The sequence below is a fragment of the Chinchilla lanigera genome, unplaced genomic scaffold, assembly GCF_000276665.1.
Source record: "Chinchilla lanigera isolate Chin_1 unplaced genomic scaffold, ChiLan1.0 scaffold00005, whole genome shotgun sequence".
In the NCBI taxonomy this organism is placed as follows: Eukaryota; Metazoa; Chordata; class Mammalia; order Rodentia; family Chinchillidae; genus Chinchilla; species Chinchilla lanigera.
The window spans coordinates 2392234-2406084 of record NW_004955406.1 but is presented as its reverse complement, the minus strand read 5'-3'; the positions used below and the strand labels follow the sequence as shown (position 1 = coordinate 2406084).

Sequence of the window (13851 nt, the reverse complement as noted above, 5' to 3'; positions counted from 1 at the left end):
GAAAGGAGGAAAATGTTCTTCCCTGGCTGCTTTGTTTGGTAGCTGTTAAGGCGAACGCTTGATTCTCCCACACTGAAGGAGCATTTCCTGCCCCCTTAGAAGCAGATGTTTTCAATATGCGACTTTTCCTCCACTTGGAACTCCAACTCCATTTCATTCTTTCCAGACACCTGTAGCAGTAGCAGCTGCCCTCTCCCCACCAAGTCTGTGTCCTGGCCACCAAGTTTCCGTCCGCTGATCTCTAAGCTTCAATCATTCTGATCATTTCTCCATGTTCCCTTAGGCCTAAGGGTAGCAGCTCCTTCAAGCAGTTGGCGCCTCTGTGATATCTTAGGGTTCTCCTTTTATTCTTTCACTTCCTTAGTTAACAAATTTGTAACTAGTGGCTAGTTCTTTACATTATGTTCTTTCTCTTGGTGTAACTGGAATGATTTTTCTTTCCTCATTGTACTTTGATTGCAACAGGAAGTGATGCCGACGTTCCCAGGACAAAGGAAACAGAAAATGGTAAAGCAGGTGAGAGTGGTGCTGGGGGCGTGTCTCAGTGCTACAGTGGTTGTGCAGGGTGTGGAAAGTGCTGGGCTCAATCCCAATACTACAGGGAAGGAAAACCGGGTGATGATAGGTTTGCAACCATTTTATCTTTGCTGCACCACATAATATACTGATTGTGAAAATTAATTAGAAGACACAAATGAACAAAAGAAGTACTTAAAAGACCCATCAATAACCTGTGACTTGGAATAAGTCCTGTTAACATTATTTTGGTATTGAAAATAATCAACACAATCCAGACATTTTTCATGCATGCAAAAATATAAATAACACTGTGTATTTGAATAAAGCAGTTTCATACTAGGCATGTTGTCATGTAATTGGCTTCTTTTTATTAGCAAGAACCTCTTTCCTTGTCCTTAAATATACATCTACAACTGTCAGGTTTGCCTTTCTAAAGCCAAGCTTCGGACAGCACATTTAAGACGTCTTCTTGCTTTTATTATGCGTCTCCTCTAACACACTACTTTCACATTTATTACTCCATTTAGTTCTCACACAGTTCAAGGAGACTGATCATCTTCTGTGTTTAGGAACCTAACTTTACAAACATAGAAGATGAGAGAACAACTGATTTGCTCAAGGTCACGTAAGTAATAAGGAATGGAAACCTCATCCCATGATCACAAATCCCATGCTCTTGCCCTGCATCACAGGTAGAAGAAATAATTGATGTGGCATTTTCTTTAATCTAAAGAGAATTTAAAAAAACAATAACAAAAGAACAGCAACAAAGACAAAAAACAAAGCAACACAAAAACAATAAAAATGATACAGGCTTTCAAAACAAAATGAGAGGAATTAACAGTGGTTGCTATATTACATATTGTCATCTTCAGTGAAGTTGCTCAGATTACCAGATGTAAGAATGCAAGACTGATCAAACAATTATAGAGAATAAAAAGTAATAAAAAATTAGAAATGATACAGAACTTCCTTAAACAAGATGGTAGGGATTCAACAATGGTTCTTATATTGCATATTGCCTTTGAATCAGTTGTCCAGATTACCAGATACGGGCATGTAAAATTGCTCAAGAAAAAAAAATGTAAGCATTAACTACTCCTTTGAATAAATCATTAGGTGTCAGCAGTGAAGACATAAGTGTAGGCAGAGAGTTCACGAACAAAAACCAAACTGCATGGGAGATACTTCAAAGAATCAACAACTAGATTCTCATCTTGTGGAAAAGATTTTGCACATCAAAAGAAATCACCAACGGAGTAAAAAGAAAACCCACAAATTGGGAAAAAGTTTTAGCCAACAGTCCCTTGGACAAAGGACTTCTATCTAGAACATATAAAGAATTAGAAAAAATCAGGCCCCCCAAATTCAAAGACCCAATCCAAAAATGGGCTGAGATGAAGACACACTACTCAGATGAAGAAATACAAATGGAAAATAAATACATGAAAAAATGTTCAACATCATTGGTCATTTGAGTGAGGTGGCATTTTTAATATGGTCACAAAATGGACACTTTCCTTAACATGTAAAGAGCATAGATAAATTAACAAGAAGCATTCCAACAGAACAACATAGATAATATGGTTCCTTTTCCTTAGTAGTATTTACTTCTTTTAATAAGATTATATATGCATGAGTAAGTCTTAAAGAATGGATAATAGCCACTGATTTTTTTTGTAATGCTAATGCTTTTCCAACAAATGTATTTGTTTCACAATTTAAATAGTCATTACCTTTTGATTTTGGGAAGCCTAGTCCCAATAACATTGAGCTTATGAAATCTTGCATGAATATTCCAGAAATAGAGCGGGAAACCATCTTCTCTAAATTTTCTGCCTTTTATATTTCTCACATTACAGTGTACATTTTTGTTTACTTAGTTTATCTTAATATACTGTAGTGACAATTATTGATAGTAGAGACCGGGTCTTAACAGATCTTTATCAGTAGATAGGTACATCTATGCATGTATCTGTCCATCTTAAGATCTATATCAATATCTATCTTTCTACATGATATAAGTTGAATTGCATCAAATTTCCCTGGCCTTTGCTTTAGCACTCGCCTTTTGTTAGTTATCTCTACCAGGTTAATTAATCATTCTAGAAAATGGTCACTTTAGTTTTCCACCTTGGAATATAAGGAATATCCTTATGTATCTTCATCTTTCAAAATCTTCCCAGATTTTATCCTTTAAAATCTTTGGGAATACTCAGAAGAAATGGTCTTTTTAAATTTTCTTCCTACTTTATGGTGTTTACAGGGTACTAGTGTAAAGTTTTTGTCTTTAAGTGTATATAGTTGAAATATTTTATTAATTTCAAAAAGAAAGCTCATGAGGTTATAAACGCAAGCAAAGTTGCTTCATTTAAATGGAAATGCATAGCAAGAGTGGATAACTTTATTATGTGTTTTGTAAACTCCCAAGATAACGTCTTGGCTGGATTTTGTAGCTGGAAGCGAAGAGATTTCTGCCAATTACAAAGCTATTGACAGGAGATAAGGAGGGGCGGGAGGTGAGGAATTCCTATACAGTGGAAACTCCCTGGGAAGAGCAAGTAAAAGCCCAAGACAGCAGTTGGCTACGCCTTGTCAGTAAATAGGCTGCAAGACACTAAATTAAATTTTCTCCTGATTCTTTATCACAGTCTTTGTAGGAAATCTTGCTTTGTGGCTCGCATGTAGTCAACAAAGTAGTGTAGTTAACAAGTAGAGTAAGCTGCAGTCACCATGTGAATGGTTTGTCTCTAGTAAGGTCATTTATTTCACTTCGGAAGTGATGAGCATCTCCTCTTTTTATTAGGGTGGACACTTTTTTCTAACGGAATAATCTGGAGGCAACATTTAAACAATAGAAGGGAATCACAGAAGGAAAAATAGCTTCCAGGGACCGGTGAGGACAGCCTTTTCCAAAGGAGATAGGAAAGTTGGCTTCCCACAATGTAATGAAATACCTGCATGGGCCAAAGCTTGCCTTTGGTTTGAGCTAAATGTATTTCCTTTGGTGGCAATAGAAGAAAGAGGCGGCAAATGATGAAGCCAAAATTGCATGCCGTAACCTCCTCAGAAATACCGCCGGCCCATGGCTGTAACTGTACAAGGGACCTGTGTAGTCTTGGGATGAAAAAGAACTATGTGTCTACATTCTATTTCTGTCCTTACAAATTTCTGATTTTTTTTGCAGCTATCTAAGAAAAATTTGATATTGTTGTTGTCTAAGCACATTTAAACTTCAGCTGGAATAACTGCCAAGTGATTCATGCCTATGTAGGCGAATATAACGATTGTATCTGCAGCCCCAGTGTGCCATTTTCATTTCACTTTAAATAAAAAACAAAATGTATCTATGTCAGTCAGTGCCCTTCCGCTGTACTCAGAGGTATCAAACAGGCTACAATTATGATTGTGAAGTGATTGTGTCACATTGGAGGAAGGTTTATTGCTTTTGAGTCTGCTAGGCAGTAACACACTCTGCTTCATATTACTCTTTATATCATTGTTTGGCTGTGACTAGAATAATCAAATGCCATCAAATGCTGTCAAATTCAATTTACAGTATTTTTCATTGAAGCAGGCTTTCTGCATTATATTTCCTGCTTTCTTTCTCCATAGCTGCCATGGAATAGTCACTGTAATCATGAGCTTTATTTACAAAAGCAACAGAGTGAAGCCACGTCCTGCTCTCCAACAGATACTTTATTTCCCTTTATTCAGAATAGGAATTTGATGTGCTTTTCTCATACAATTAGCATTAAGGAGATGAAAGAAAACTATTTCCAGAGAATGGGCATTTTAGAGCCTGCACTAATGTGCTTAGCACAAAATGTAAATTCACATTAGCCATTTTTACATGTTCATGTGTATTTGAATCAGAAATATTATTCTTCAAATTAATGTTTGCTGAGAAGGAATTGGGCTTGCTCATTGTGGGTAATGTCATTTACATAACCAGAGACACAGCAGTCCTTTCTCTTTCCACTGTTTTCCTATAAGCCCTTTGCTCATCCCTGCAGATGGATCTGAATCATAGATTTTCCATATCCGAATTGAGAAAGGAGCTGAAAGTTAAGTTTCACTAAATGTTCAGGTTATAGGACCAAATAAGACAAGGTGCCAGGCTGCTTCTGAGAATACCAAGGACTTGAGGGGTAGGAGGAGCTGACAAGAACCCTGGTGTGCCTACCGGTGTGTCTAAGGTGCAGATATTGTTTTTGGAGTGGGGTTTGCAAATGGCAGGCCCTGGACTGTGCTAGTGTTTGTCTTTTCTTTTCTTTTCTTTTCTTTTCTTTTCTTTTCTTTTCTTTTCTTTTCTTTTCTTTTCTTTTCTTTTCTTTCTTTTTCTTTTTCTCCCCAGTACTGGGCATTGAACCCAGGGCTTTGCTCTGAGCTATACCCTCAGCTCATTTTTTGATTTTTATTTTGAGACAAGGTCTCACTAGATCATTAAATTGCCCATTAAAGGCTGGGCTTGCTCTGGTGATAATCTTCCTGCCTTAGCCTCCCAACTTACTAGGATGACAGGCATGTACCACCATATTAGGCGGCAGCGGACCTGTCTTTCCTGTTGTAGACGTCAAGCTCTTTCCGACAGTTTGGCCCTGGACTTTGTTTTACTTTCTCCTTCCTTCTACTGTCTCTCCTACTTCCGTCCCCTCATCCTCTCCTTCCTCCCTCCCTTCTCTCTGTCTCCTCTCTGTTCCCTCTCTCCTTCTCTCTCCTCTCTTCACAAGAGGGGAGTGTCAGACACTCATCCCTTCTCTGGTTCCTCCTCTGGAAAGACTTTCTCCTCTTGGTCAGTGTGCTCTGGGGGCTTATTCTACTTGTTTATCGTGAGCTCCAAGGTCTCAGCTTTCAAACTGACCTCAGTCACAAAGGTATACTCGAGGGGCTGTGGCTTCTGTCTTTGGGTGATGTGCAGAAGCTCTCAGCACCTGTCTCTTCTGTAGCAGGTGTGCTCTAACAGCACGAGTGCCCTTCCACCCAGCACAGAAATGAAAAGCGCATTTGATGTGACTTTCTCAGAACAGTGCGCGTTCCAACACAACTACAAACAGGCTCACCTGTGAATGAAGTAGCTGGTGATGATTCCATTTGGATTTTTCGGTGCCATCCATTGGACCTTGGTGCAAGATGGCCCCAGTGCCTTGAGAAGAGGGGCACTAAGATCCTCGGGGACTGCCTCAAGTGTCTTGACAGGCACCGTACTGCTAACTCCACACGCTCCTTGAAAAAGAGGTGAGGTCTTTAATAATTTTTTAGGTGAGGAAAAGAGGGTTACACATGTACATAGCGGGGTGTAGGACACCATGAAATCATCTCGTCTGAACTTTTGTCTACATACTTATGCATGTATGTTAGACTAAAACTATACATATTTATAAAATGTGAACATTTAAATAGGAAATATATTTAGAAAACTTATTAATGAATCACATATATGTAAGCATAAACAATCAAGCATATGCTCTTCAGAACTACCATTTCCCCCACTTTGTTGACTCCTTCTAGCCAAAAAGTGATAATGCATTTGAATTTCGCAAATGTAGACCTGGTCTGCACATCTTGGACACTCTTAATGCTGTTTTATTTTTGCCAGTGTTTTTAATAAGTGCCTCTTCTTCACACAGGAATCAAACAGAAGGACACTGTACCTCCATAGCCCAGTTTCAGGGAATGGAGATTAGAAGTTGACTTTGCCTTTAAATCAAGAAAACACTCATTTAAAGCTGGTTCCATACTGATCTGCTGAAGAGGGGATCAGGAAAAGTCATATCCTTCAAGGAAAGTTGCCCTGGTCTGGGTGATAGAGACACTCACTGCCATTGGACTCACGTTTTCTGATCCTAAACAAATCCATAGGCCCTAGCACTTGTGTGGAGGAGAAATTCCCACAACACTGGAGTTGGTGTGTAACACGGGAGCTCCCTCCACACACTCGGCACAAGATTGGAAGGTTTCTGGAGTCTAATGTGAGGTACATGTTTCGTACCCCAACATGAGCTACATCTTCAGTTAGCAGTTAGGAGTTCTGTAATGTATATGAGATCTATACACTCATATGTCAATGTATCTGTATCAATCTCTGTATTTAAATTAAAGTGAAGATAATGTAATAATAATTTATGGTTCTCTTGATTCCCTGTCCTCCTTTCCTAAAGCTCAGTTTACATTTATCCAATTATCCTCTTGGAGGGGTGGTGGGAACGGGCACATCTTCCTTAGGATAACACAGATAGAGGATTACGTCACCACCCACATTACAGAATTCAAGGTGACAGTGTAGGCACATGACACTGGGTTTGAGGAAGCCCTGTAAAACATGTAAGATTCATCTGAGGTGATTCAACTTTTAAATAACTTCTCTTTATATCTTGATTAAATTTAAATAAAACCAAGATGGATACATTTTCTAAGAATTTTTTGTAACATCCACTTTGTTTTACATTACCACTATCTCTGAGTGAAGTAGGTATTTTTCTTCTAAAGGGCCTTATAAAACAAGACTTTACAAAACCACCATTATAATATATTTAAATATTCATGATTTAATGTGCAGAAGTGCATAATGCTTTGCTGGATGGCAGGCTCTGAGTTTTCTGGGTAAACAGTCCACTACAAATAAGAATTGCAATGTTAGTCTTTGCATGTGAACTGAGAGCCTATTCCTTTTTAATGAAAAAAATTGTTTATGAAATACTTTCCCATAAAAGCCCAAGCCAAGTGTCTGAAAGGCTTTCACCATTTTGACATGCTTGTATCCTTATCTCATACTCGGTGAAAGGAGCCAGATTTTCTAGAAGGGTGGATTGTTGGTGACCGACAGAGAAGGTCAGAGGTGTGACACTCCCATCATTGAGTAGGACGTTGTACTCCACAGGAATTTGGGGGATGAGGATCCCTTTAGAGAGACAAAGAGGAAGAGAAGCATATACAAATATTACACAAAATGGTCAACAGCCACCTGTCCTTTCAGAAAAATATACATTTAAGACGTTGTCATTGAAAGGTATTTGTTTAATAGAGCAATTAAAAGCTACACAAAACCTAATTTGAAAAATATCAGAATGTGCTGTACCCGTTTCTTAGAAATTGTAATATTTCTGTTCAAAGCTATACCTTACTGATGAATAAAACTAAAGGCACATTTCACTTAAGAAAAGACAAGGCAATTAGGAATTGTGCCATATATTTTTTTCTAGGTTTACTTACTCTTAAGGTACATAAAAAACATCAGTTATGCTTGTGACAATAATTTTTCTGTAGAGCATTGTGTATGCATCCTGTCTGACACGGATCCTTGACATAATAGCCCATAAAGTCCGCAAATCACAGTCTACCTAGAGAATTCCCAGTGCATTAATTATTGAGTTGAGACAGTCCACTCTGTCAGTGAGACTTATGTACCTCAAATACATATGAAATTTGGGTCCAATAACTGTCATTTTTCAGCGTTGCTTCCTAAAGAAAGGAAGCGTTGTCATTTTGGCCTCTTCACTATCTATTTATAAAATTAAATGCTTGTTGAGTTTTATTTGGTCATGACCAAAATATATATTTTTTCAGGGAGAGGATAGGAGCTTAGAACAGAAAATATGATGGTGTTTCCTACTAACTGTCTCACTGACCTGAGAGCTTGTAACATTTAGGGATTTAGTTACTTATCTTGGACTTAAATTTGTCTGTACTATAGAAACAACAGAATGGGCAGACAACACCTGTGAGAAAATAGCACAGGATTCAGGATGCAAGAGATGAGGTCTAATGAAGTCCATGGAGCTCTGATGGTTAAAGGCACACACCAGAGATACTCAGGATTTTGTGCAGGGCGGATGGAAATAAGAAGTCTTTTCAGAAAGACCGATCAACTAGTTCCTCAAGAAAGGTGTTAAATTGTGCTGAATTTGACAATTAAGACTGAGACTTTTTGTTTTAAAATTTAGAGAACTCTACTTAGACCTCATGTTACACGTTTCCTAAGTGTTGACCCTACTACATTATATTAATGATTCCTAAATGCTTGTCTCTGGCTTTACACCTGTCCTGAAGTTGAGATTTTCAGCAGCCTCCTAGACATTTCCACATGAATCCCCATGGAGATCTCAGCCTCAGCAGAAGGTCCCAGACAGAAGGAGCTGTGTCTGCTGCCCCCAGACCTGCTCTTCCTGGCTCTTCTTTCAAGCAGTGATGGCACCATCTCCCCATTTCCAGGGCTACAGGCCTCAAGGAGCCTCAAGAGACCCTGCTTTCTTCACTCCTAAACTTGTGACCACTACAGTGTATTATTTCTTTAAGACATTTTAGCTTTTTCCTCCCTTTTCTTAGCAGATGTTTGTCATACGCAATAAATGCATGCATTCTGGGGGGTTGGTGCATACACATCACCTTTGATCCTTTACACTTCTTTCCCTCCTTGCCTCTCTCCCCTCATCTCCATATCCCCTTCCTGTCTCCACACAGTTCTAAGATTCTGAGGGCGTTAACAAGATCCACCCTGCATTATTGGAAGATGACAGTCCTGGCAGGTAAGTGATGGGTTCAAATTACTAGCGACAGGAGGTAAGGAGAGCACCGTGGTAGTCATTACATAAACAAGACCATCATTTCACTGTATCCCTGTGCAGTGCTAAGCAGTGGCCATGGTCTCTTTTCATGCCAGTAGGATGCCAACTTCATAAAGCCAGAGCATTCTTCTCTTTCGTGGTGCAGTTTGTGTGTCTAGCTTTCTAACACAAAGTAATAGTTCAACAAGTATTAGTTATCTGAAGAAATAAATTAAGGTTCAGGACAGTGCTGTAGGGTGAACGCTATTAACTTCTAAAGATTAAGAAAATTAAGACTCAGAGAAGTTAAGTAACTTGTTTCAGGTTGAACATGGATTAACTGTGGTAGCTATGACTAGAACTCAGGCTCATCTGGTATCAAAGCTTATCCTTCTGTTCTTATGCTCTCTTGATAATGTGGTCTTTGATTAGTACAGGGAAAGTGACAGAACATGGTAGCAAGCACCTGTACACACAGGCAGGACAGTTCTTAGAAATGATTTGATGCAGAGAAATTAGTGATGGGCCAGGCATAATCTCCAGTAATGGAACAACCAAACTATAGGTGACTACTTAAAGTTCTGACAACCAAGTCTCCTACCCTGAGAGACATGTACCATGGATGTTTGTCAGTTCATGCCAAAGTCTATTCAAAGTCAAGAAATGTAGTACCTGCCTCTGGCACATCACTTTGACTTGCAAAATTTGGACAGTGTATGATTTTCCTAGCTAAATCAAGGAACTCATCAGGGTCTCACTTTTGCTTATCCACAAAAAAATGGGTGTCAATTTTTCTTCCTAAGTAGTTTGAGAAGAATGAAATGAAATAAACTGGGCAGTGTCACATAGCTGTCTTGTATGAGAAACCCCCCAAAATTTAAAGACCAAAATAAAAGAGAGAGGATAGGAAATAGGGACGTAGACTTTGTGGAGATGGGAATGAATAGCGTAGTGGGGCAGCAGGGCGGGGAAGGAAATGGAAGTAAATGTGACCCGGATGTGGAATCGAGGTACCAAGCTCGCACAATGAACAAAACTATTATGCATCAGAACACACACCAACGAACAAGAAAATCGTATGTGTGGTGAGCAATTAGATCTTTTGCAAGACACTGGAAAGTTAAATGAGCTGATAGCATCTAAGAGGGAACTAGTTGTATGTCCCCAGGAAGTGTTCACACTGACTTAAGGTGCTGCTCAGGACGTCCTCAAAGCGCGCTTTAACTGCAGTCTCTCCCATTGCTTTAAGCTCAACCCACCCCAGGGATCTGCCCAGAAGCACAGAACTCTCACTATGGCCTGGCCCGCGTTGCAGCTCAGTCTCAGGTACTAGAGAACTCTATACTATTTTTCCTCTATAAGCAGGAAAAAAGACGATGTCATGATACAGATTGGGTAGGAATAAATAATTTCAGTTTTCTCTTTATTGGTATAGCGAGTGCACATAATGGGCTTCTTTCAAAGTTTTTCTACAAGGGCTAATTCTCAACTGCAAGACAAAACTGGGACTGTTTCTACTGCTCCCCACAAGACCTGTAATTAAAGAGAAGTTTGAGAGGTGCATGGAGAGAACTGATTACACAGACCGTCGGAGACTCTCAGTTCATCAATGGGCAAGGGAAACCTAGGTTCTGTGTTAGAAGTAAAATAAGAGCAATATGATTAATCAGGTTTCCCCCACCTCTCACTTCAGTGTTCTTCAGAGAGTGCTGCTTGAGGTAGCAAAAAAGACTGAAAAATGGATCAGGGACCCCCTTGGTTTGCAATTTGACCTTTTAGCGGGAAGATGTGTTTATGGAAATTTCTGTCATCCAGAGCGTTTTGCAATGACAGGGCATTTCAGCTCACATTTGGGGCAATTCCTCCTGTTCTTATTCTGACGTGGTCTGTGGAGCAGTGAGAAAGAGGCTCTGTTTGCACCCACATGTTTATGATAAAATGAGGAGGAAGAGCCAGGATGCTGAACTTGTATCCAGAGTTAGCTTTCTTTAGATCTTCTTGCTCTCCTGGAGTATAGCAGCATATCACCCCTCAGCCAATGAAATCAGTACAAAAATTTCCTAAATGAAGACTTGCTTCATGTATCTCCTTTTGGATGATGTCAGACACACTGGAATACATTGTTGAACGGACCTTAATTTGTCAGATGAAAAGAAGACCTCAAAGGAGTTGCAAGTTCATGGTGAATGCTCTGGGAAAAGCCTTTTCAGGCTTTCTGGGATTACTAATCATTCTGTCTTTATTCCTAGGGTAGATCTTGTAGAAAAGTTAGACAAACACACATTCATGAAAAATATGACACCACTTTGTTGAACTAGACCAACTGCAGAGCAGTGTCAGACAGGTCATATCCTTCCTCTGCCCTCATTCCCTGAGTGAGCATGGGTCCATCAAGTAACCTCATGAACACCAGTCTCTTGTTCTGAGCAATGATAATACAAACAACCAGTTCCTATGGAGGTGTGCGGGATAAACCAGAAGGTGTTTATAAAGCATTTCAACACATTCCTACAACATAGAAGGTACTGGATAAATGATACCATCCCTACAAAACAAAAGGAAATGGAACACAATGAAATAAAAGCCAAAAAGCAGCTATGACATTCTTCCCTTGTACCTTCAAACCCCTTGAGTCCATCTTTCATCTGAAGCTGCTGCTCCAAATCCAAATAAATGATACAGTCATTCAAGTCAATGTCTTTATAATAATACATTGTTTTCCATCTTTATTTTTTTATATGTATTCGATTGCATTCTTAGGAAGACAGGCGAGTGTTCATTCACCCTCAGCACTGGGTGAGGCTGGATCTCCCTCCCTCTGACCGACCTGAGCTCATGCGTTGCATCTTTAGTCTGTTTCTTCTGCCTGCTTTGGAAATTCAGCCCATCAAAAGGACAGAACTCCCAGGGGCCCAGAAACAGAACTGCACTTCAAACAGAGACATCATCACCAGTGAGGTTTAAACATGGCTAGCAAAAGCAAGAACCTAGGAGGTGTATTTTTCACCTTGTGGTTAATCTGCAATAAATGTCCTTTACATATACCTCGGAGGTGGAAGCGAAAGTGCTCCTTAAGCTGCAAACACCTCAGACTCTGACATGCGTTTAGGAAAGAGGCCCCTCTGCTGTCATAATTTACCGGGCTGTGACATGAAAGTCTCTGGAGTTCCTGCTAACCCTACACCATCTGCAATGAGTCTGAAGCCCCGAGCCCCCTGGTATCCTGATGACTAAATGAACTGAAATGGGCATATTTGTTAGAGTCAGCTGGGAAACCACACGACTTGGTTAGTTCTTGAGTTCATAAATTTATGTCAGAGCAAGAGGTGGCTCGGAAGCTCAAGTGAACCAATTTACCCTAAGTACAAATGGCAGTTTTGTTATTTGGTGTCAAAGTTACCAGTCGCACAATGACAAGCTGCCATAACACATTTTCTTGTTCACTAAAGAACAAGGGTTTTGTTGGTTAATATTCCTTGCAATGCTCCTTTTCATAATTTACAACAACTAGATGCTGATAGGTTATTTAACATTTATGAAGTTAAGATGTAATCAGAAAAACCCTGATTATCTTTACAAATAAAAAAGTTAAATTATTCAACTTTTTTTTCCCCCTGTTGGCTTTATTTCACAGCAGGTGCATACTTTACCATGGGACAAGTCAATCAAACAATCCTTCTTGAAATGTTTTTTTAGGCGCTAGAGCAGGAACAGTTCTAAGAGGAAAAACTATTAATTCAGTTTGATAGCTGCACTGTCTTCAAAACACCGGTCACACTTAGAACGGTGCTTTGAGCACACTGGCCTGAATTCTCCTCGGTGCAGGTCAGGGCACCTCCATTTTGCCCTTTCTGGGTGTAGGAGTGAAGCACAGCTCTATGCAAATTTTACACAGGTCGTGCAGTAGTTTTCGTCTTCAGTCTCTTCTACATTTTAAAATAGGGTTTCCTCAGGAGGGACCGCATTCCTTGCCTCCCTGCAACTCGCCTGGGCCACGCGTCATGTCCCATTCATGTGTGAGGCTTAGGGCACAGGTCCGTATTTCTGTTACGTGCGTATGGGAATCCATCCACACAAAGGCAAATGAATTACCAAGAAATTTTGAGCTGCAAAGAACATGATCCTGTTGGGTCACTTATATTTTCTATGTCTGTAGTAAAATTATATTTTCAGTTTTGAACTCCCTCACAGAACTCATTAAAAAATTTTGCTCTCTGTACCTTTTAGGTAAAAAGAATAGCAAGAAACTCCTCCCCGCTTTGTGGGTTTTGCTTATTTGATAATAACCTAGAGAAAATAGTTTAGGGTGTCTAAATTGACTTTTTCATTTGTAAAATGTATAAAACAGTAAAATATAGTACATTAAGTTATGAGCATTCAGTGAGCTATATGTCTATAGCTTAGCAAAAAATTTAGCATCTATTAAAGTTCCATAATGTAAGACAAATTTATTAATATGCAAAATATAACACATATCACTAAAGGGAGCTTTACATTTTCTACCGGAACTCACCAATCCTTGTCATTTAACTACTATACTTACAAGTTGAGAAGCTGTCAGTGTTGAATCATCCCCGTTAATGCAAGGTAAATTTTTTAGATGGTGCAGTGCCAATTTTGACTTCAACTGGGTAGTGTCTGATCTAGTACGCTGTTGCTGATGAGATGAATGAATGCCCAGGTGTCTGATGTCTATAGATAGGCCATATTGTCGCTAGCTAAACCTTTAACCAAAACTTGATTAATAAAAAGCATTTCTATTCTGAAGCAGTATTAATTAAAATGATTT

At 39.4% G+C, this 13851-nt stretch overlaps 1 protein-coding gene across 2 annotated transcripts in view; it reads right to left on the bottom strand.

Moving 5' to 3' along the window:
* Ush2a (Usher syndrome 2A (autosomal recessive, mild)) overlaps positions 1–13851 on the bottom strand; it is a gene marked incomplete in the record, with an annotated part of 661834 nt that overhangs the window by 93580 nt on the left and 554403 nt on the right. For both annotated transcript variants that reach the window (XM_013519932.1, XM_013519934.1), the window contains 2 exon segments: positions 5583–5745; positions 7262–7420. In XM_013519932.1, coding sequence (XP_013375386.1) covers positions 5583–5745; positions 7262–7420 — 322 coding nt within the window.